The sequence below is a fragment of the Phasianus colchicus genome, chromosome 15 (genome assembly GCF_987193195.1).
Source record: "Phasianus colchicus chromosome 15, bPhaCol1.hap1.1, whole genome shotgun sequence".
Taxonomy (NCBI): Eukaryota; Metazoa; Chordata; class Aves; order Galliformes; family Phasianidae; genus Phasianus; species Phasianus colchicus.
The window spans coordinates 15,172,104-15,194,174 of NC_143450.1; the positions used below are offsets into that span (position 1 = coordinate 15,172,104).

The 22,071-nt window shown below is 37.7% G+C and overlaps 1 protein-coding gene across 1 annotated transcript in view; it reads right to left on the reverse strand.

The window, feature by feature from the left end:
* Positions 1 to 22,071, reverse strand: part of SPOCK1 (SPARC (osteonectin), cwcv and kazal like domains proteoglycan 1) — a 257,135-nt gene that overhangs the window by 106,997 nt on the left and 128,067 nt on the right. Inside the window, exon 4 of the mRNA XM_031598373.2 lies at positions 6,200 to 6,314. Coding sequence (XP_031454233.2) covers positions 6,200 to 6,314 — 115 coding nt within the window. The remainder of the gene's footprint in view (positions 1 to 6,199; positions 6,315 to 22,071) is intronic.

Genomic DNA, 22,071 nt, shown 5'->3' on the forward strand with positions numbered 1-22,071 from the left:
TAAATGTAATCTATCCTAGGCTGAAACTGAGAAATGGACCCCTTGCAGAATGAGACCTACGCTTTACAGATTATCCTGTTTAGTAGAGTAATATGTGCTTTTAAAACTAGTGAGTGCTGTGCCAATATTTAAGCTTTCTTGGCCTGAATCCCGGGTTGTTAAAGATAAGAGACTGTCTAGGAGGAAAAGCTGTTGACCTCTGGGAGTTCATACTTAAATCAAAATTTTCACAATACAAATAAAAAAAAATAAAAACTGTAATAGGGGATAAAGGATAGTATCAGGCTCTTACACTGTTCTCCCTTAATATTCAGCGATTCCCTTGAGCATCTGTAGACTGATGGTGCATCATACCACGTGCTTTCTGTCCCATTAATGGGCAACATAGCCCACATAAGAAAAAACAACATTCTTGATTTCCACACATCTATAACCTCTCTGCTGCAAAATGCAAGGTCTTCAATCTGTAGCAGAGCCATGCCTGTGATGACAGGTGGTCCAGAGATGAAATATTTTACAAAGCTTTCAAATTTTCACCAAAGACTTGTACACATCACTTGCACACCACTGGCACATCACATTAGGAGATGTGCTTTGCTCTGACCTCAAAGGCTCCATTCTCTTTTGATTTTCCTGGATTCTCATTTATTTTTTTTTGGATAAACACCATGAGCTGCAGTTAAACCGTGCAATGTACCGTGAGTGATTAGATATTAGAAAGAACAAAAGATTTCACAGAGTAATGCAAAATAATTTGTAAATTACAGAAAAGAGGGGAAAAAAAGAAATAGAAAAAAAAAAAAAAAAAAAGAAAAAAAAACACCCAAGCACTTTCTCCATTCTGTTCATCTCCAGAATTTATCTTGATAGAGGATTAAATGAATTCTCCAAGACTGTCAGAGGTACCCTTGGAATACAAAGACCAAATTTTGGCATTTTCCCCAGTACAATATATTTATTGAAAAAAACCTAATGCAATATGTTGGTTTTTATGAGTGTGTGTTTAATCAAATATTTCTATGCTCTTTCTTCTGAGGCAAAAATCTATACTAGTAAATTAGAAAAATCAATGTGTAGCATTAAAAGTGGATAAAATGTTAAAATGTCGTGCATGAAAACATTTTTTTTTTCAGGGAAAATTAAATTTAATGACTCCAAAGCAGTTTGCAGACAGAAGTAAACATTGTTGCATTGCTACATGGGAACAAAACCCAACAAATTTGGAATAGTGTGTTTTATTTTTTCCAAAAGAACAGTCAAGTGCTTTCATTTTCACTCTGGACTAAGCAGTTGTCTTCTATTCGTTCTGAAAATGTTAATCAACAAGAGTCTGTTTGGTGCTCACAAGAAAACCACAACTGTGAATTCACCCTAAAACTTAAAAGAAATCCCAACAGCTTTAGGGATATGAACAATAATTTGGATATTTAAGTTTTCTGTGTCCAGTGTGTACATTTACTACTTAATCCTTGTAATGGTTTTATCATTGAGAAATATTATCTTGAATTACTGTGAGGAGTCCCACATCTCATTGTTAAAGTTATGGATTGCTCACTGAGGAGCCTTGTTTCTCCAGGCAGGATTCAGTATCCCAGAACACATCTTTTGGCACAGCACCTACCACAGATGGATGAGTGTGCTGTGTCCTACTGCAGAGACTGAAAATAACTGTATTTTTCATCAGCTAAGGTGTAGTATTAATTGAAAGAACAGTATTGTTATGGCAAAATTTCTAAACTTTCTATATAATTTTGACTGTCTGGCATCTGCCAGTTGAGTAAGAAGTGCCAAGATTTCAACCAAATAGGGGAGAATGGTGTTTTAGTGAGATACATCCTGGCCCACTTCAGCATAAGCTGAAGGAAAAGTAGCGTTGTGCACAGTAGTTGGAAATAGTCATACTTTGCTTTCAGAACATTTCAAAGTCATAAAAGCTTATTAGAAAAGCTAATTGGACAGCCTCCATGGAGAAAAGCAAAGCCAAATAATCATGAATAAACTACAGAATAGTCCTGCCCTATTATTGTCTGAGTTCTCTGTCCTACAGTTTGAGAAAACACCCAGTCAAACACCTACCATTAGCACAAACATATCAGTAGGAATGTGAACTATGTTACACTTTAAAATACCCTTTGTGAAATGCTTTTTTTTTCCCCTGAACTGTACTTAAATCACAAATGAACAACAATTATTTTCTGAATCAGCATGAAAATGAAAAGAGAAAAAAAAAACCCACCAAAACAACCTGTAATCACAGCAAGGCTAAACAGGGAACAAAGTGGTTATTAGTAGATCCAGAGCTAATTAATCATCTCCCAGGTCTGATTCTGTTACAGCACATCATATGGATTGCTCATGCATTCAGGCTTTAATACACACGACCACATAAATCATTCAGTATTAAACGCCACGAGCTTAGGAACAAGCCCTCCCTCCCTTCGGTCAGGCCACTGGAAATGTGGGAGTCAGGTTTGCAGTGCAGGAAGACATCAGCCCCAGAGGAGCCCTTGGTGCTGTGCCAGCACCTCGTTAGCATCTAGCAGTGCTGGCAGAGCATGAAAGCAAGAGAAAATACAGGCAAGCATAAGTCAGAGAGCAGATCAAACGGCAGGGGCAGGGTTTATAGGCTCTATTTAGCGCATTTTAAAGGGCAACTGTTGGACTAGCGTACAGACATCAAGGAATAAGGTTGCTTAAAAGTTCTGCATACACGCACAACTTTCCAAGAAATACCTAAAAGTGCCATTTGTTGTGGGCAAAGATATTTTCTGCAATATTCCCAAGCAGTTTGTGAAAGCAGGTGGGTCACTGACATTCCTGCAATTAGTAATTTCCTTCCCTTCTGAATTGGATACAACCTGAAGCACACAATTAGCACACAGAGCAGCAGAAGTAAAATATGCTCAGTTTCACATATGAGGATCTTCTGCAGGACTTGTTTTTGACAGGGCCAGAAATGGAGTACCAACAGCAGGTATTGTGCTGAAAGACAAGGAGATTTGCCTGCTCACTGTGGCTGAGTGAATCTGCCAACATTGATGTGTTGGTCAGAACAAGGCTTTGATGTGAAATTTAGAAGAACAGATGTTTTATCTGGGATCTTGTCCAGATCTTAAAAAAAAAAAAAAGAAAAAGAAAAAAGAGTGAAGAAGTCAATAGTGGCCTCTTTTGTCAGCAGCAGTGGCAATAAAAGGACTGAGGAGATACTGAGTAAATAGCTGCATTTCTAAGTCACAGCAGAGAAGCAGCGATGTTGCATGATTAGCTCTGTGAGTGACATACACTACAGCCATGAGCTAATTGCTGGTTGCCAGCTAAATGGACTGAACAAAGCAATACGCCCTGGCCATGTTAATGTGGCCACTGTTTTTCATCTCTGCTTACTCTGTTCTTTCCAAAAAAACCCAAGAGTACCATCTCTCCTCAAAGGCAGCTATACTAGCAAAGCCAGCTGAGACGAATGGCAAGAAGGTTTACAGGACTGCAAATGCATGACAGATCTTTGAGAGATATTAACTACTGCATTACATGCAAAACTGAACTAATAAAGACTGTTCCTCATAGATCATGTCCAAACTGAAAGGAGTTTTAATCCACACAAAAGATTTAGAAAAGCTCTATCATTAGTCCAAGGGTTATTAAGCATATAAGAGAATTCCTTCAAATTTATCTTCTTTGCCTTTTCTCTAAATGACATCACCAATTTGTACTGTAAACGCCTTAGAGGATGTGCTGTCAAAACTCTATTATCTGTCTGAAATACCTCTCAAAATGCCTTCTTCCCAATCTTCGAGTACCAAGGCTGTGCATGTGGCTGGGAGGAAAGGAGGAGGCTGCCCAGGAGGGTTTAGACAGCTTCTGGGGCTTGAGCCACCCCAATCCACCTGCACTGAGCAGCCTTCCATGGACCCATCCTATGTTCCCAAACTGCAGGGCCAGCGGGTCCAACTTTTGTGGCATCAAAGCCTCAGCTCTGTTAGTGAAATAGATGATATTTGTGCTGCCAGATGCAGTGAGCTATGCCCTAAGGCCCTATGGACTGAGTTAGCCATCATGCAGCCAGGGTCTCAGTACACAATAACAAGTTTCCATTTAACTCAATTTTTTACACTATTATCGTATTCCTGAAGTAGTTTTTAAAAGTGTGTATTCTAGCAAAAAGGAAATAAAACAGCAATAACATTGTGTTGTCACTGGTGATTTCAGACTTAGTTGCCTTATGCCTGGAAAAATGCAGTTTCCTTGGGCTGCAACTATTCAGTGGGCCAGGTAATCAGGTGATGCAAATCAGTGGAGTTCTGTCTGGATGCCTCAGCAATAACGCAAGATGTTGCTCTCATGATTGCTTTTTGCTGAGCCTACATGCTTTGTAAAGCCACTACAGCAAGTTGATAATGATGCATGAAATGGAAAATCCTTCTGTGCACACCCAAATGCTCAGTGGATGGGCAAGGCAATCACAACGGCGCTCTGTTATTTGGTGGCTCTTAGTACACGTGTGCCCATGCTAATGTATTCAGGCATTTGCTGATTTCAAATAGGTGCAACTCCACCTTTTATAATGCATTTATTCCTGATTAACGCATCCTTTAATATGACTGGAGACAGATGTACAACAGTATTCAGGTCAGGCACTGAATAAAGAACACAAAGTTGTGGGACTGAAGATGAAAATCTTCAGTGGTGTCACTCCACCGAGTTAGATAGCAGGGAATTTGGCCTGGTTATGTATCTCATTGACGTGTCAACCCCTCGAGGCAATGGTGGCTGGGTATTTTGAGAATAAAAACACTGAAACACTTGGAGCATATGTGGCACTATCACACTTCAGCACTAGTTCTTTCCGTTCTACAAAACTTGCTGGAAATTGTTTGGAAAATTTTCAAAGTAAGTTCTCAAGACTTTTTTATTCATCTCCATAGACACAGTGCTACTCAAAGGTTATCTGAAATAGCTGCAGGCAGTGGAGGAATCATAGAGAGATCACATGAAATATAGCCTGGTTTCTGGAAAAGAGGGATATTCAGCTCCTCCTCTATCCACTACTGTGCACCATTTTGACCACTTCTGGGACATACTGAAAATAGCTCAGAAAGCATCTGGCTCAACATTTATATCTGTATATCATGAAGACTCCTATCTGATGCAGGTGCTTTAAATCCATCTCAATTCAAAAATGTAAGCTACATAATGCCAAAAATGTCACCAGAATGTAAGCTCTGCACACAACAGTACCCCTAAAATCCTTCAAGAGTTCATTCCTTATGGAAAACTGAAGATTAAATGTACTGTCTCATGCACATTACACCATTAACTTTGTTTTGTGAATCTAAGATAATATATATATATTTTTTCCACTGGATTAGCTTCCTCAACCAAGTAGTAGTGAGATAAGATGAGATGTAGTACTGGCAGTGGGGAATCAGATCATCCTGAATTTAGTTCTGCTTAAAGAGTTATGAACTGCAGCCTTCACTCGCCATCACAATTAGGGATGTAAGTTGTTACAGGAAAATTTTTGTTTCCCTTCTAAACAGGAGAATAAATTGGAGATAAGTTCTCAAATTATTTACTCAAATGTACTAAAAGCAACACAATAAATTTGTCTTATTATACAGACAAACCAATCACATTTGCTCATTACAGCAGTACAGATTTTATTTGACAGCTGTTGGCAAGACAGAGGGTTTATTTCTCAGTTTTTCTGGCTCTTGGACTGACTCTGGAGATACTCAAGCCTAGTTTCCCTATAGCTTGTTCTCCTTCCAATGAAAGGCAATGTTAATTTGTTTCCTCTGAATTTCTTTATAATATCCTTCATTCTTGACTGTAGCATATTTCAACTTGTGCTTGGTAGGCTTATCTTTGTTCATTTATAAGTTCTCTCAATGAAGTTCTGTGGTCTAATCTGAACATACTGGCCAAAGCTCTTACCATATTAAATTATTCCATTTGCTCTCAATTCAGTCATCAACAATACAGTGTGGAGCTTTCTGTAATTATGTGACTTCCCAGGGAAATACTCTGCAAAGTTCCACCATTTTTTGGTTCCTTACCAAATTTAAGCAGAAGCTTGATTTATTTTTTTTTTTTAAAGTTCATCTGTAATAATCTCTTTTTAATTGCTTCTCATTTTGCTTGTTGCCATCATTCTGGCCATCTGAAGCCATAAAGCCATCAGACAATGTAGTTCCCTTACCTGTGTACCAGCTGCTTGCGGCTTACACAAGTGGCAGTTTCATAGTCATGAGTGACACAAACTTTATGTGGGCTGCACTTCACCTTCAAACACGGATCTTTGGATGGATCGAGAGCTATAAAAAAAAACAAACACAGAGGAAAAAAGTTAGAAGTACATATGAAGTTATCTTGTGGCTGACAGATTACAAGTGTCCTGAGGAAATACTTGGCAACTTTGAAGTATGTGCCATTGTTCGCAGACTGTAAGGTAAATGGAGGTGTGTAAGTGGAAGTATAGAGGGAATACTTAAAGATTCTTATTACTGAATAGGGTTCTGATAATAACTTGGCATTAAAAATAACATTGTACTTCAGGAAGAAGTTCTGGTATAATAATCTTTTGTTATGCTCTTTATTTCACAGAATAGTTATGATGGAATAAAAGACAGCCACAAGTGACAATAATACCATTAAAATTATCCTGGACGTTCACACAACTGTTATCAGCAGCAGTTCTGCTGGAAGTGGGATTAGTGAGCGTGATGAGTTACTACTTCAGAGCAAATATGTCCAAGCTGTTGTCTTTGTTCATGCTCCCTAAGGAAAATTCTTCCTCCAAAGTTGTTCCCTATTCTCCATCCCACGCTACCCAATGCTCCACCACTTGCTGGTTGCACTCCAGCTTTGGTCTGAAGCCTTTATTCCTCGAGGAGCAATCACTGCTGCTTTGTCTCTTTCTCCAGTGTGGACCTGAAGGAGTGAATAATGCTGTACCCTAATGACAATGCAAAACAGATTTAAAGGACTGCAGAAACAAAATAATTACCCTAACTGGTACTCGGATAGAACACAAGGATGAACACAAACACCTGCATGTGCACACACACTGCTCATGTGAAAAGCTTATTTGAAGATTGAAACATCACAGCGACCCACTGCCATATTTCAACAAGAGGTTCCTGCAAAAATTCCCATATAGGGCAATGAACCAAATCCCCCTGAATACAGTGAACACCCTCTGAAAAGAGGCAGTGAGATTCTGAGGACTTCTTTATTTGTTTCTACGTACACAAAAATCTCTCTTAACAGTCAGTGAAGAAATTAGAACATGGTGTGTTACACTGAGTCTTGCTAGAGCTGCACACATACTTTCCCTCTCCTCTTATAAGTGAAGGTATTAAGCATGTATCAGAGGACTCAGGTGGTAAAATTAGGATTTGTTTTAGGATTATCTTGTTTAGCACTCACAGTGAGAGAGCTGGAACTCAGTGGAGGCAGGAGCTGCTCCTTTGCAGAGGGGAGATGCTGGTGCAGGAGGAGCAGCCCTGTAGCATTCTTCTGGGCCCAACAGAAGCTCAATAGGGCAGACAGTATTTGCTGCCCTGCCTACGTGCAAACCGAGCTGCTCCTGCCAAGTTTCTATAGACTGCTGCCTTAAATGAGTGCTGATTTGGTAATCTTTCAAATGAAAAAAGAGAAGCGATACAGTGCTATACTGGATACCACTTCAATTACAGCACTGATCCCACCAGGGAAAATCTCTTATAAATACTTTTCTGCAATCAAGTTCTATTTGAAAGGCTATCTATCTAAATTTATTCTCTAACAAAAGGATGCTTCTAAAGACCAGCAATAAGTTGTATCTGCCAGGAGGAATTACAAATATTCCAAAAATGGTTATGTGAATACTCAGAAGGGAAGTCACAGCCGTACACAGAAATTTCACCCTGATTTTTAAATAAGCTTTTTTGGATATTATTTTGCCATAGACTCAACTTTCTGTTCATCTGGAAGGTGTCTTTAAAATCCATTTTCCTTCCCCCTTTCCTTCCCACACGATGGGTCATTTTATGAATTGGGTAACTCAGTTTCATTTTTGGAACCGTGTAAAGATCCTACTGCAAGTTATGATGACTCATGAAGCTCAGAGAAACTTTCAAATGGTACTACTTGAAGTACAAGAAGTTTCGGTTTGCTAAGCACCGAATTTCTTTATGTGACAGCAAATATATACCCAACAAGCAGATAATTCTTCTGTTTCTCCTGCAGTGCTGAAGCCTTGCAGCTGTTCTGTGTTGGTTTAAACAGCAGTAGCTACAAACTCTTACCACATTAACACCCATCATGCATTTTCAATGGGCAGTTGAGCATCACCAGTGTACATGTATTTATTTTGGTGGAAGGCACAGGAAATTGCAAAAACAAAAGTATTAAAAACTTCTTTTTCTTCCTTTAAAAAAGAAAAGTCATCAAAATTGATAGAAAAGTGAGAAAGGAAGGAGAATAGACCATCTGTGTCCTGTACCACAAGCAACCCATCAACAACACCCAAAGAGTTGCTACGAGGAAAATACAGAGAGAGTGTTTGAGAAGCCTGTGTGTCCAACTAAAAGACCAGAGATTGAAAATTCAGGGGTGCTTTGCTTTTGGTTTTTGGTGTCTTTTGTACAGCCTGTGTGGCACATGAGGAGAAGCAGTGATCCTGGTCCCAGCTCACCAGCCCCCATCCACTGCTCATTACATCCCCACAGAACAGCAGGGGTGAGACATACGTTCTTAATCCTTTTACTTCAGCTCTCACCAGAGACTGAAATAAAGCCTCAGGCAGATATCTATAAGAAAAGCATTAATGAGCAGAACTTGGTTAGCCACTGGTCTGGTCTAGCCACTCTGTATTAGTACACCTGCATGTTGTCTGCTTTTGCTTGTGACACATCCTAGATGAAAAATGCTGCAGACCTACAAGTCACACCCATGGTGCAGATAGGACAGGTATGCTTATTTTCATCCTAACCTTGAAAAGCTGGTTTGGAAATAAAAAAATTGTCCCACTCAAAAGGACAAATGTCATTTGAAGAACAGCAATCGTAATGGATGTGGTTGGAAACACTAGTAGCTATTTCCTTTAAAATCAGGCCTAAGAACTCTCAAGTCAGTATCTTGCTTCTAAACTATGAAAATAAGAATAATAATAATGCTGGCAATAAGAATAAATAAGGCTTTTAAGCACTTGTTAGATGAATTATTTCATTCCTGATGGATAATCTAATGGAGATTCTTAAATGGAACACACTGTGAAAATGCAATCAATCATTTTTTATAGGCAACCAGTTCAAAGAAGTTTATTAAATGCAAGCAAAACTGTGGACTTTGTCAGAAGACAGCAGACAACCCCCACAATCTAGATTATTATTTTTTGCTTTTTTTTTTTATTTGTGCAGAATGTATGACCTATTTGAATATGAAAGGTCAAAAAAGGGATTTGTATGTCTGCCAAGTTTCTCAACATGTTAAATAAGTTTAGAAGGTTGTTCTACTGCTTAGCCAGACAAGCCCTAAGGAGAGAAGTTTTAATAAGAAGCAATTTCTGAAATATGCTAATCAAAGATCATGCCTTGTTAATCAGATTTCTACATGACTAGGAGCAGATGCTCATCATCTATAGAAGAAAAGACCCTTGGGAATAAGATGAAACATAACAACCATATTTGTCATCAGAGTTCTTTGTGTCCTAAAGCAATGAGTACAAAGTTTTTGAAAATGAAGAGCCAAAAGTAGAAGTAAAAAAAATGAAAGTGGAAAGATGAGCAAGGGGGAGAAAATGAAAGTTAAGTTGTTTTATAGATGTTATTTTATCAGCTTTAAAAATCACACCCATCCCTTTTCTATGCTAGAGTCCTCATGAAGTTATTTGGGTTTGTGGGCAAGAATAACAAAAACATCTTAAGCCTACTTGCACTATGTGAATATTTCCCAGTTTTCCTTTATGCTGAGACTGCAGGAGAAGGTGATTTGGTTAGTTAATGTGACCTAATGGTGGCTGAAGATAGGTCCAAAATTTTTTGGGTGGGATATGTGTTTAAACAGAATTGGAATTAAAGGTTTTGCATGAACACAAATATTTTGATGGAAACTCATCTCAGTCCTTCTGTCACTCTGTGAGTCCAGGCTCCATGACTTCCTGTCCTAATCTTTTCCATGTTATTCCAATCCCTGCACACCTGATCTCCAAGGGTATGGATCCATCCCAGGGGACAGCTGGCTGAAATATAGGGAAATACAGTACTGCATGTCTCAGTATGAACATTTTCGGAAGTTTGTCATCTGAAAACTGCTGGCTTTTTATCTTGGCTCAGAAGTCTTACTATTTATCACTTCTATTACCAAGATGTTTCTACTACCAACATTTGTTTTCTGGAACTTTTCTGTCCTGGTATCCTGAACCTTGAAATCTCTTCCCATCTGGAAGGGCAGAAGTGAAGAGATATTTAGATGGCCTGAAGTTTCTACTTCAATGGTTACAACAATTTGTAGGAAAATTGTACTTTCTTGGTCTAGTAGCAATACAAGTCAGCTGATGGCAGTGTACGAGGGAAAAGCTTTCACCTGTATAATGTGACCCAAAACCTATGCCAGGCCCATTTATACAAGATGCAGGAATCAGAATTCCTGCAATTAAAAGGCAGAAGATTTGCATTTCTCTTTTTAAGTTAAGCTTTTAATTATGCATAGGAACATGAGATATCTCTTCAAATTATGTTAAAATTCTCTGGTTCCATTACAGACATATTAGAATAATTGGGAAAAAATAAGCACAAAGATTGCATCAGATCGTTAACAACCTCCTAATGGCACGTTGGCAGCTTTTTCCAATGCTGAAAGGACTATGAACACCAGTTGCATCCCAAACCCTTTTCCTTGCTGCTTCCACAGAGGAGAGCAGAGGACATTTGTGTCTGAACTGTACACACTTTTCTTTCTCCTCTGTGTGCCCTCCAGTTGAGGCTGTGAGTCAGCAACACAAATCAGTGTTGGACAAAGACCTAGCAACAGCGTTTGAGATATTTTTCTACTGCATTTCATATTTGTATATATTACCACTATAAAAGAAGACTTATGACTTGGAGGAAACTCCGTAGTTCAGATAATGGCTGTACAGGGAGAAGTTGCTGTTTAAGGCTATGCTGTAGCCGTGGGTCACGTGTTAATCACAATAAATTTATTTTTCACTCATTTGACTTCAAAAGGGTGATAACAAATAAATACTCTCAGAGCGTTACAGCAATGGATGTGCAATCCTGCAGAAACTGTATGACTCGTTCCCAGCAAGATTTATGAGCTTGATTTTGTTTTTATGACCATTTGTTTGGGGGAAGAGAATAATTTGAAACTCATGGCTGTTTAGTGGAGCTGAAACAAACTACACAATCAAAAAGAAATGGCATTATGTAAATATTGGGATTTTTTTTTGTTTGTTTTCAAAACTGCCTAACAATAAGTACTATCATCACTCAATGACAAAAATACTTCTGTGTAATGAAATGTCAAAAACAGTCGCTTTTATGAAATCCCCTTGAAACCATTCTCAGTATATGAGAAGAACATCTGTTGAGAAAGGTACGATGAACTGGAAAATGGGACCTGCTGTCTTCAATACAAAGATCCTGGGGCATATTGTAAGACAAAAGACACTGATAATATAACAAAGCCTTTCAATTAAACGATGCGTTACATTATAGGTGTGTATTCCAATGTCGTTACGTATTAATTGATTCCAGCTAGGTGTGCAAACAGCAGGTAGGGCCTGGCAGTGAGAAAGCTGTAGAGGACAGCAGGTCTGGGCAGGGAGGAAGGGGAGGAAGGCTGATCCTTACCCAGCTTCCACACACAAAAAGCAAGAAGTGAATGGTGAACATCAGATCCAAGAGGAAAAGTTTCAAATCAGTACTTTGTCTCTACCAAAGAGAAAATGTAATCAAAGCAGCTAAGCAGTGACTTGCAGGAATTATTCTGTTCTCCATGAAAACTGTCCTATAGCAAACATATAAGAAGCCATGAAGCCAGCTTAAGCATATATTAATAAAAAACTCTCCAATCTTTGCCCTTGATTTTTGCTTGAAAATCAGCATGTTTTCAACACACGATAGCTAACATATGGCTAAAAGAAGTTTTGATTTTAACATTTCATCTGTTCCATAGATTTACCTTCTGCTCAGCTTTAAATTAGATGATGACCTTGTGCTTTTTTCTGCCTACAACCTTATGAAAATAATATTTTCCTATTTTACAGGTTAGTAAGCCTAGTTTACAGGTTAGTGGCCACACTGAGTTGCTTAAGATTACCTTGTTTATTGGAGCTGAGAGTAACATTGCTTCTCAGAACTGCTACTGGTAATAATTCTGGTTTTAAAATGTGTTACTTAATAAGAGAATATGAACCCTCCCTCATCAATTGCAAGTGATTATCAATTTTTAAATTCTGCTTCTGTGAATCTTGGCATAAATCAGTGTGCTTCATTAGAGAGAAAACTGGTGTTAACCCTCCTCCACCTCTAGGGGAGAACATGTCTTCAATTAACATTCAGATATTTAAGCCCCTCTTTCTCTCTTTCATGCTCTCTCTCCATGTAATTACTCAGAGCAATTTGCATACATAAATCAATTCAGTTGAAAATTAATTACCGTGGGCCTGCATGTTTCAGACATGTATGAGAGTTATTTTCAGTAAATAAGATTTCTCAAGGCACTTAAACAGTAACATCCTAAACTGCCAGCACTGCATAGTATTTTTGCATAGCTTTGGCTTGGAGAACCCTAAGATGAGAGAGGCTGAAGATTGTTGAAACATCAGTTTTCATTTTTACAAGCACTTCCAAAAATCTTTCCTTATATAACTGACATATAATTTCTTTTGACATTTGCAAGGGCTGTGCAGGTCAGAAGGCACTCTAAAGGGGTCTACAGATTTCCTTTCCAAAGCAAAGATAAGAACCTGAGAAGTACAGATTTCCTTGAAAAATATACAGAAGTTGGATGCTGTGAAAATAAAGGAAAAGAATAAAAAAGAGAAAAGTGTAAGCCAAGAAATGTGCTTCCACTGGTGGATACAATGATCAGTCACAAGCATCAATGTAGGTGTTTGGTTAGTAAAGACACATGTAAAGACTAGAAAAGACCAAAACTGGTTTTCTAAAGAATCACAAACAAGAAGCTCCTAGTTTGATTTCTGGCAATGAATAGTTATGATTTATATCTCAATATATTGCAAGTGTATCTCAAATATTTCTCTACACTGGGACAAGTTTTTAATATTTCACATACTTAGGCATGTTTATCTTTCCAACACTTTCTTTGGAATCTGAAAAAAAAAACAAAAAAAACAAAAAAAAACAGCATGTATCTGCTGGAAAAAAAGAAGCTGTCAAATCCAGCTATGTACTTGTTTTGTTTTCCAGCTATCACAGGGTGCACTTTGTACAAGAAACTCTCCAGCCTCTAGGGCACAAGTTCAACCAACATGCAAGCAGAGACCACTTACAATGGTTTGATAAAGTATAACCTGGCATCAGTGCCACAACATTGCTCTAAGTTCCAAACACTTTGGCTGTATGATGATTTTTGCTCGGCTGAGTTAGAGATGAGAGTTGTGTTTCTACATAAGGAGAAAGTGAAGGCAAAACAGACCTAAAAAAACCACAGACAGAAGGACATCAGTCAGACATTCTGTTCCATTTTTAATTCCAGGAAGTATTAAGGGTACAAAAATAACCCCATTCTCAGGGGTTCATGGAGCTTCCATAGATGTTTAATGACAGGAAATCTATGGATTTGGTCTCAGTGTACCAAGAGCCCCTGGAGTGATGCAGCATCAAGCTTCCTGAGATAGCACTAGGGAGCTTCAGATCATTCTAATCTTTAGTTGGTAGAACATGAGAAAATGAAAAACCTCTGCTTCCACCTTACAGGAGGACTCAGTTCTATAATAATGGAACCACAGCATAGGAGTAGAATTAAAAGCATGGCTGTTTCCTTTGGTCAGCCTCAGCTCTGTTCTTGTTTTACAAAGATACCATATAATGATGCAGCCCAGCATCTCTAAAACCAGGCATCCTGCTACCTGCTCTAAATGACCTCCACCCTACCAGCTTTCCACTGCTCTGCCAAAACAGGCATAGCTGTTTCTGTAGGAAAGCTACTAATGAGTCTGCCTCCTCCTTGGTGCCTCCAAGCACCCCTGTATCACTTCTGGACCAAAAGATGCTTGCTCATACTTTCAATTTTCTAGCAAATGAGTGTGAGGCCAAGAGAGAGAAAGCACGTGGATATCCACACTGGTAGAAATCATCAGCTGTGAAATAATTGTAAGTCATATTTTACTTTTGTGTGATGCTGAGGCTGCATTTTTCCTATGTGTGATCAAGCTTAGGTCCCATGATATTGGGTGATTCCCAATCTCCAGATCCTGGTACCACAATACAACTTCATTTCTCTCTCTCCTGAAGCCAGTAAGACTTAACTCTCATTGCTAATGGCGAAATATTGAAAATATAAACTGTAAAGATGTAAAATTTATAACAATAATCAAAACTATTTAAAAAGAAAAAAAGATATTTAAAATGTGTATAGTTGACAATCCCACGGTAACTCTGAAATATCAGATACAATTCTGAGATTTATACAATCCCACAAATTGACCTAGACCATTTTTGCTTTTAGTTACACTGGAGTAAATCATTTATTCAGTGCGATTTCATTTAATACAAATTATTTTACTCCAAGGCCAACTGAAAATAAAACAGTTCATGCCTTCTTCTGAAAGTAATATTTTGAATTATTCATGCATAGTTAGAGACACACCTTTCCCATTTCAGATGAATACAAACAAGTAGTTGGATTTGCTCAGGTGGAGAAGTTGCATCGTATTTCACAAAACATTTCCTCAACAGCTCTGCAGCAGTCATAATCTATACTTTAACTGAAGCAATAAAATAATGGGGAAAAAATATCAGGATTTGATTTGGATAGATAGTTTCTGAGATACTGAATTCTTCCAACTTTGATTAAAAACTATAATGCATTGTAATACTGTGAAATATGAGTAGAAAAAAATCCACAGGATATAATTGAAATAAATATCTCCGCATATAGAACTCTTCTTTCTAGAAAAACATCTCCTACCAATCAAATTTTATCATTGCTCAGTATGTATTTTATGTCATTAAATCTCATGAATAACATATATGTTAATGAGTATATTTTTAGATGCAGTGCAGAAGCAAATTCTGAATGTTGCTGGAAATAACAAAAAATAAGGATCAAAGGATTGTTTTTATGAGTATTCTCATAATCAGCATTCTAGTAGGCACAATTATAATTATTTCCTAACACAATGTTATGGAGAGATAGGCGCATAACGAGAATTCTGGGTATGGAAACCTGACAAGGTCATCTGTTTGTCGGCAGGCGGAAAGTCAGCGCAATAGAGGTACAGCAGTTCCCAGCCAGGCACCCTGGCTATCTCCACTGAACTAGATAATGTGCTCAGCCATGGAAATGAGAAAATCTCTACGTGTCCCATAGGTTATATGCTAAGACACGTGAAACAGAATTTGGCATCAAACATCATCAACTGTGGAATGTAAAATACAGGAGTGCATTTTGTGTTTATAAGGTACAATACTGTTAGCGTGCTTCAAAACAGCGTGTCCTGGAAGAGTGAGCAACTTCACTCTTGTTCTTAGCACATGAACTCACGTGCAGAGGATGGCCCAGACATTGGGCAAGAAGGAAAGGACAACCTTATGTTGTGTTCTTGTCGCTAGATGATTATTATTTTCAACCCAGGATGTTCTATGATTCTATGACTGTGGCAAATGAGTTAGCTTCTCTGTGTCGCCTTCTGTTTTCTAGCATTTAAAATGGGGACAGTAATACTCACCTGTCTTTACAAATCACCCAGGGACTTTTGGAAGGCATCACAGAATATGACTGATCTGCAATGTAATCATTTTAAAGCAGCTAAATTCTGCAGAACTAAAAGCCGTTTCATGTTCATTTATGACAGTCTGATTGTCTCCATGGAAACATGGGCAAAACATCATTTCTACATCAACACAGGAAGATTTGTTTCCGTATTATATTAGTTTTAGTGTGCACTGAGTAAAACAAACACAAAAATAAAAGATTTTTCAAAGATGGATTTCATTATGAAAAGTGTTTTTAGTCCTATTACATGGGAGTTGTTGTCAACCTGATACCACAGTGGGAAGCTTTGCAAGACAAGCAACGTTCTGCAGAATATCCCTGGATTAGGGATAAAAATAGAAAAAGTTTAGAGGTATAGTATTTATTGTGAGAAGAAATCCCCAGAATTAGGAAGTTACAGGCATTTTAGCCATGAGCCAATCAAACGAAAAGCCTGCAGAATGAAAGCTGCTGGTACTGCTTGTGGTTGGTACATCGTCTAGCAATCTGCACAGCAGAGAATACAACAATACAAATTATCTAGAGCCTGCCTAGTGTAGTTGATTGTTGTGTAATGCTTTATTACTTTTGAGAGGAATAACCTGAGCAGGAAAAGATCAAGCTCCTGTATGGACAATTGCTTAGTTAGATAAATTGATATCCAGAAGGGAATAGAATGGGAAATAAATGCCTATCCTGGATGGTTCTAAAGTGCAATAAATATAAATACAGCAAAGAAAATTCCTTCATCTAGCATGAGTTAACAGAAACCAGTTTTATGAAAAAGCAATAAATATCTAATACAATTTCTCACTCTACACTGCAAGAGGAATTCTCTAATGTGAAACAAATAAAGATGAAAATTCATGAACTACAAAATCATTTTTGAGAATTAACTCTGCTCTGTGGTTATTTACCAGCAATAGCTGGGATTGGGCCAAAGGCAGAAATCTGGGGATTGAGAGTTTCTAAACAACAGGACTATGGTGACTTTTGTGCACAGAATGAAACGAAAAGGTAAAATAGGCAGCTAACCTCAGAAGTGGAAAAGCACACTGTCAGATGCATTGGAAGACAAAGTGGTGATAAGTTAAAGCATTAGCTCTGGAATTTAAAGTGGATTGTGGTAGGATAGCAATCCAAAATATGAAGTTGTAGGACTAGAGCACCCTAAAAAATCAACACATAGAGAAGGACAGAAGAAAAAGACCCAAACCATTGTGTTGTTTCTACAAGTTTTTTTCTTGCTCCACTTTAATTGCTGCAGAAGTATGGGAACTGGTGATCAACCTTTAATTCACACAGCCTACAATTAATTCCTCGCTTGGTTTTGAGACTTCAACATTAATTTTCAACAACAACACATCACCTGCACAGAGCTGCTGCTGAATCAACACACTTTGCGTTTAACTTTTTTATGATTCTCTGGCAAATGTATACAATGCCAAAATGCTACTCTTATTTCTGCATTCCGAGACAAGTCAGTCCGTCTCTTGATAAGCATTTGCTGTTTATTTTTTGAGAAAACACAAAAACAACATTTAGAAGGCTTTAAACGAATTCACAGTTCAATCAGAATGCTTTCTTTTTCTAAACAAACAAACAAACAAAAAGAACCTGTACACTGATGAAGACACCATCTGATAAAAGAGAAATTACATTTCCTTTGCCTAATACCCAGCTAAAATAATTCCGAAGAAAGATCCTTTACAAAGAATTAAACTTGGAGCAGTTGCTTGCAGACACTCAAGTAACTGCCTGGAATAACTAAAATGCTATTTTGTCCTTTTCCCACTGAGAAAGAGCCCAGGTCGCCTCAGGCAATATAACAGCAAATTCTGTAACTTTGCACACAGCATGGTAGCTAAAATACACTTCTACAACAGAGGAACAACTGCTCATAAGAGAATTGCTTGCTTTCTGAATTACATAGGCAAGAAATGCCATCAAAAAGAGTAAGCTTTCTGAGTTGTGAAGTAACGCTGAATTATTCAGGGTTCGTGATGTACATACTACTTTTTATTAGAACAAAGATAAAATATGGAGTCCTAATAAAACAAAGAGCCATACATATCAGTCACCTTGAATAAATCAAACATAAAGTAACAATGGAATTGGAAACTGAGCTTTACATCTTTCAGGGAATGTATACATGTAATATTTCCTGAATCAATTTGTCTGATCTGTCTGCAGACATTTCTGGAGGCGTTGCCCCAAATTTGGGACATGAACATTGTGAAAAGCAAGGAACAATGTTACAGTGGTTTGGGGATGTGAGATGGGGTGGACACTACCAAGAACCATCGCTGTAATTCGAAATGGTTTAACTCAGTCTTGACCTGAAAAGATGTAAATGTTACCAGTATGTGCTCTCCCTTCTCGACTTCACAATTCTCTTTCAATAGAGAAAGCCTGAGAGGTAAGTACTGGATCTCTGAGTGGAAGGAAATCCAAATATCAGATGCTTTTCCAGTTTCAAACAAGATCCTTACAGAAAAATGACAGAAGATTGCAAGACATTAACCATGACCTTCATATTCAGGAGAAAAAAACAGTTCAATTTATACAAATGCGCCATGATGTTAAGGGAAGACAAACTATATTTCATCTTGATTTATGCATCCCACTGCTTCTTCTGAAGAATATTTTAATCTGCAAATCAAGATTTCAGTAAGGCTACATCACTACAAACAGGTGTTCTCTATAACAAAAAAAAAAAAGGGCTGAGAAAGCTGTGCAGAAAGACAAAATGACATCACGCTCACTTTGGAAGCAGAGAGTTGATGTTTCAATTCAGGGTATTTAATTCAACTACGTACGTAATCATGCATTGCTCTTTCATAGAAAATATACTTGCCTACAAAAATGTGAATATGTTCAAAAACATAATGAAAGGAAATATCAGTATCTGAATGCATTATTCTGTGTGCAGGCCTGGTATAACTGAGCTGTGAGGATATATCATAAGAACTCTGATTAAACTACGGCAAGAGCTGTTGTACTAATGCGCAAGTTCTAATGAGGAAATTCATTTCTCTCTTCCTCATATAGTATCAATTTCATGCCCGATAGGTTTTTAAATGGGCCACAAATCCTCCTCCTTTTTTTTTTTTTTTAAAAATCCAAAGCAGTACTACAATATGAGGGCTTTTAATGTGTGCTGAACAATCAACAACAGAGAAGATATTTATTAAGCATAACAGACTCCTTGAACATAGAAGAATCTGTATGAGACATGGCCATTAGGATGTGTGCAGCTCTTACTATGGGCTCTCAGTATTTGCTAATACACGGACATTTTTTTCAGGGCTTGGAACTGTGTGGCATCAAAGTGGCAGTACCATTGTTTCAGAAGAAAGATCCCTCTTTCCCCCATCAGTAGATTGTCTCAGTAGCTCCTCTTCCAAGTTTTGTATCAACCTAATTAATTTAGCAGTTCCTCGGGCTGTGGGATGATTTGAAACTCAGCATGTTCTGCTGCTGGTAATTTGTTAGCGTGTCTAAATTTCACAACGCTTAACTACTTTTTCAGGTGGATTTCCAGATCATTTCATTTTATAATGAAACAGGACAAAACTGAAAGGCCGGACCTAGAAGGGCTTTACTGATCCTCACTATTTACATGGCTTGAGAAAGGAAGTGAAAACTTGGCACACTCTGAACTACAAATACAGAAGACTGATGTGCATCGTTACCTGCGGTGGGCTGTCATATTTTTGTAGTGAAATAAAATGCTGATTAGTCTCACTTTTCTGTAGGGGATCATCATGCTTAAAATCCCAGAGTGCCGGTTCTCTAAAATGCTGTTTATGTACAACTTTCTATCTTGCAGCCTTAAAAAACGCCATAGAATTTTCAACATCCTTCCAGAGCCATTATTGTATGCATAAGTGCCTGCCCCAGAGAAACTGCACGTTTAAAAACTGCCATGTTCTTACAGATACTTCTATTTTAATGATGAGATTCACAATCTGATCTTTGGGATCAGAATTTCACATTTTGTTAAATGATTGCTATCATAGGACTGATAAGAAGGCAGGAAAACTTGAAGTCTACTTAAACAGCAGCTTTCATCACTTGAAGTGCTACCATTTCATTGTTAATGTATTTGGGGGAAAAAAATCACAAACAAAAAAGAAATCAATGTAAATACAAGAGTAGACATAAAATTTCTTGCCACTCTGCTGATAGCTTGGCAACAACATACTATGTTCTAAAAGAGCAAAAAGAAGTCAAATATTAGGGATGTATGGGCCCATGACCCTACATCTGCCTGCTGTTAAATTTCCTGTGTCTTTGCTGCTTGTACATGAAAGTGCTTTCAGAATTAGAATTTTTCATTCTTTCCCTTTACAGCAGTTCCCATGAAATGAATAATTCACATCCACTTATTCACTTAAAGTGCTGAATGCTGGGACTTGCAACCAGGTAATTAGCTAATAAGGAATAGTGAATTTATTGTTTAGGCTATCACTTATACCAAATTAATGTAAAGATGACAATGTGCATTCATGTAGAAAATATACAAAACAAGCTTAATAAGAATAGTTAAACAAGGATCAAATGAGTATCTTAAGATCATATGAATATATCCAGAGATTTCTATTAAGCTCATCTGGTAGGATTTTGAGTTCACAGAATCCTGTAATATAAGGGAGCATTGACAAACATGCTTTTCCTCCTAGCTTTCAATTTATTATTCTGAAAATGGATGAAATGTATCAAAACTAGCTGGTCAGTTGAATGCATCACTGAAAATCCATATGATTCAGATCAACAAGTTGCCTAGGAAATTAGGTGGAAATGAAAGAAATAAGCTGCATTTGGTGATGGGATATACATCACAGTGTAGAAGAAACACTGATAAAAGTAGAAGGAAGAGATGGCAATGTCAACCAGAAGGCAGTACTCAGATAAGAGCATATGCTCACAGCAGCTCTTAGGAAAGGAATGTGGGCTTGGAGAAGCATTTTGAAAATTGGATTTGCAAAGTAGGCATCACACACAAAAGGCATGATAGCACGGCATAGAGCTATTCTAGTTTAGGTGTGACAGATAAAGCCAGACTACGACTTTGAAACCCCTTGAATTCCTATGTATTTACCTGTACCTGTAATCTAGCCAATGAGTATACAATTTATCATCCTGACGTAGAACACAAAGAATGATTTCCCTCATTAATACAAATAGAACTTTCAGTTCCAAGCAAATCTTAATATAAGGGTCTGTAAGAATGTGCAGCTAGTCATACTAAATTAACTGAGCTGCTACGCTGAGCACTTCTTAGGATATGGCCCTAATAAACATTCTTGTGGTCAGTTTTTAAATTTGGTATGTTGCAGAATTTTATGTTTAAAATGCTATGTTTAGAATATTCACTAACTAGCATATATTAATCAGGTGTTCTTACATTAAGGATTATCTTGCAAACAATAAGCTATTCATTTAATGTACTGGTGAAACAAAGAAATGTTAACTACTGCATTTTCCTATCTATAGTTGAAGTTACATTAAAAGGGAAAAAAAAAAAAAAGGAAAAACAAAAAAAGAGCAAGTTTGGATTCTATGGCATTGCAAAACTACGTGATGCAAGAGGATAATTTCATCTCAACAACTTCCCTTGCCTATGGCTTCCTACTTTCAGTCCCCCATCATCAGCCCATGATATCTGAGCTCTGCACAAGAATACTGTACTGGAAATCAATTTCAAGATGGCAGGATTTGGCATTCAAAGTTTGAAACTTTAAAATTGTTGATACACTTAAATAAAAGATAATGAATACCAAGGACAGTATTTTAAGTGACAATGGACTTGCTGAACATATCCCTGAAGTGGGAAAGGTTATCTTCATAACCAATCCGAATTCTTATTCCAGGCGGATGGCTGAATGTGTGTGTTGGGAAATTAGAGGCTGCTAATGGTGAGAGTAATTGCCATTTCAGAAATACACTTCCAAACTGAAGCATTTCTTGTAATAGCTGACAATTTGAAGTGCTTGGTGTTTATGTCACATCAGGGAGTACAGTCCCCTAATACACTCTGTTGCACATTTCCTTACAAACTATATAATTTGAAGGGGAAAAAATAAGTAAGATCCTCCATTCGAGAGACTAAAACAAAAACTGGAAACATTTATATAACTTAAA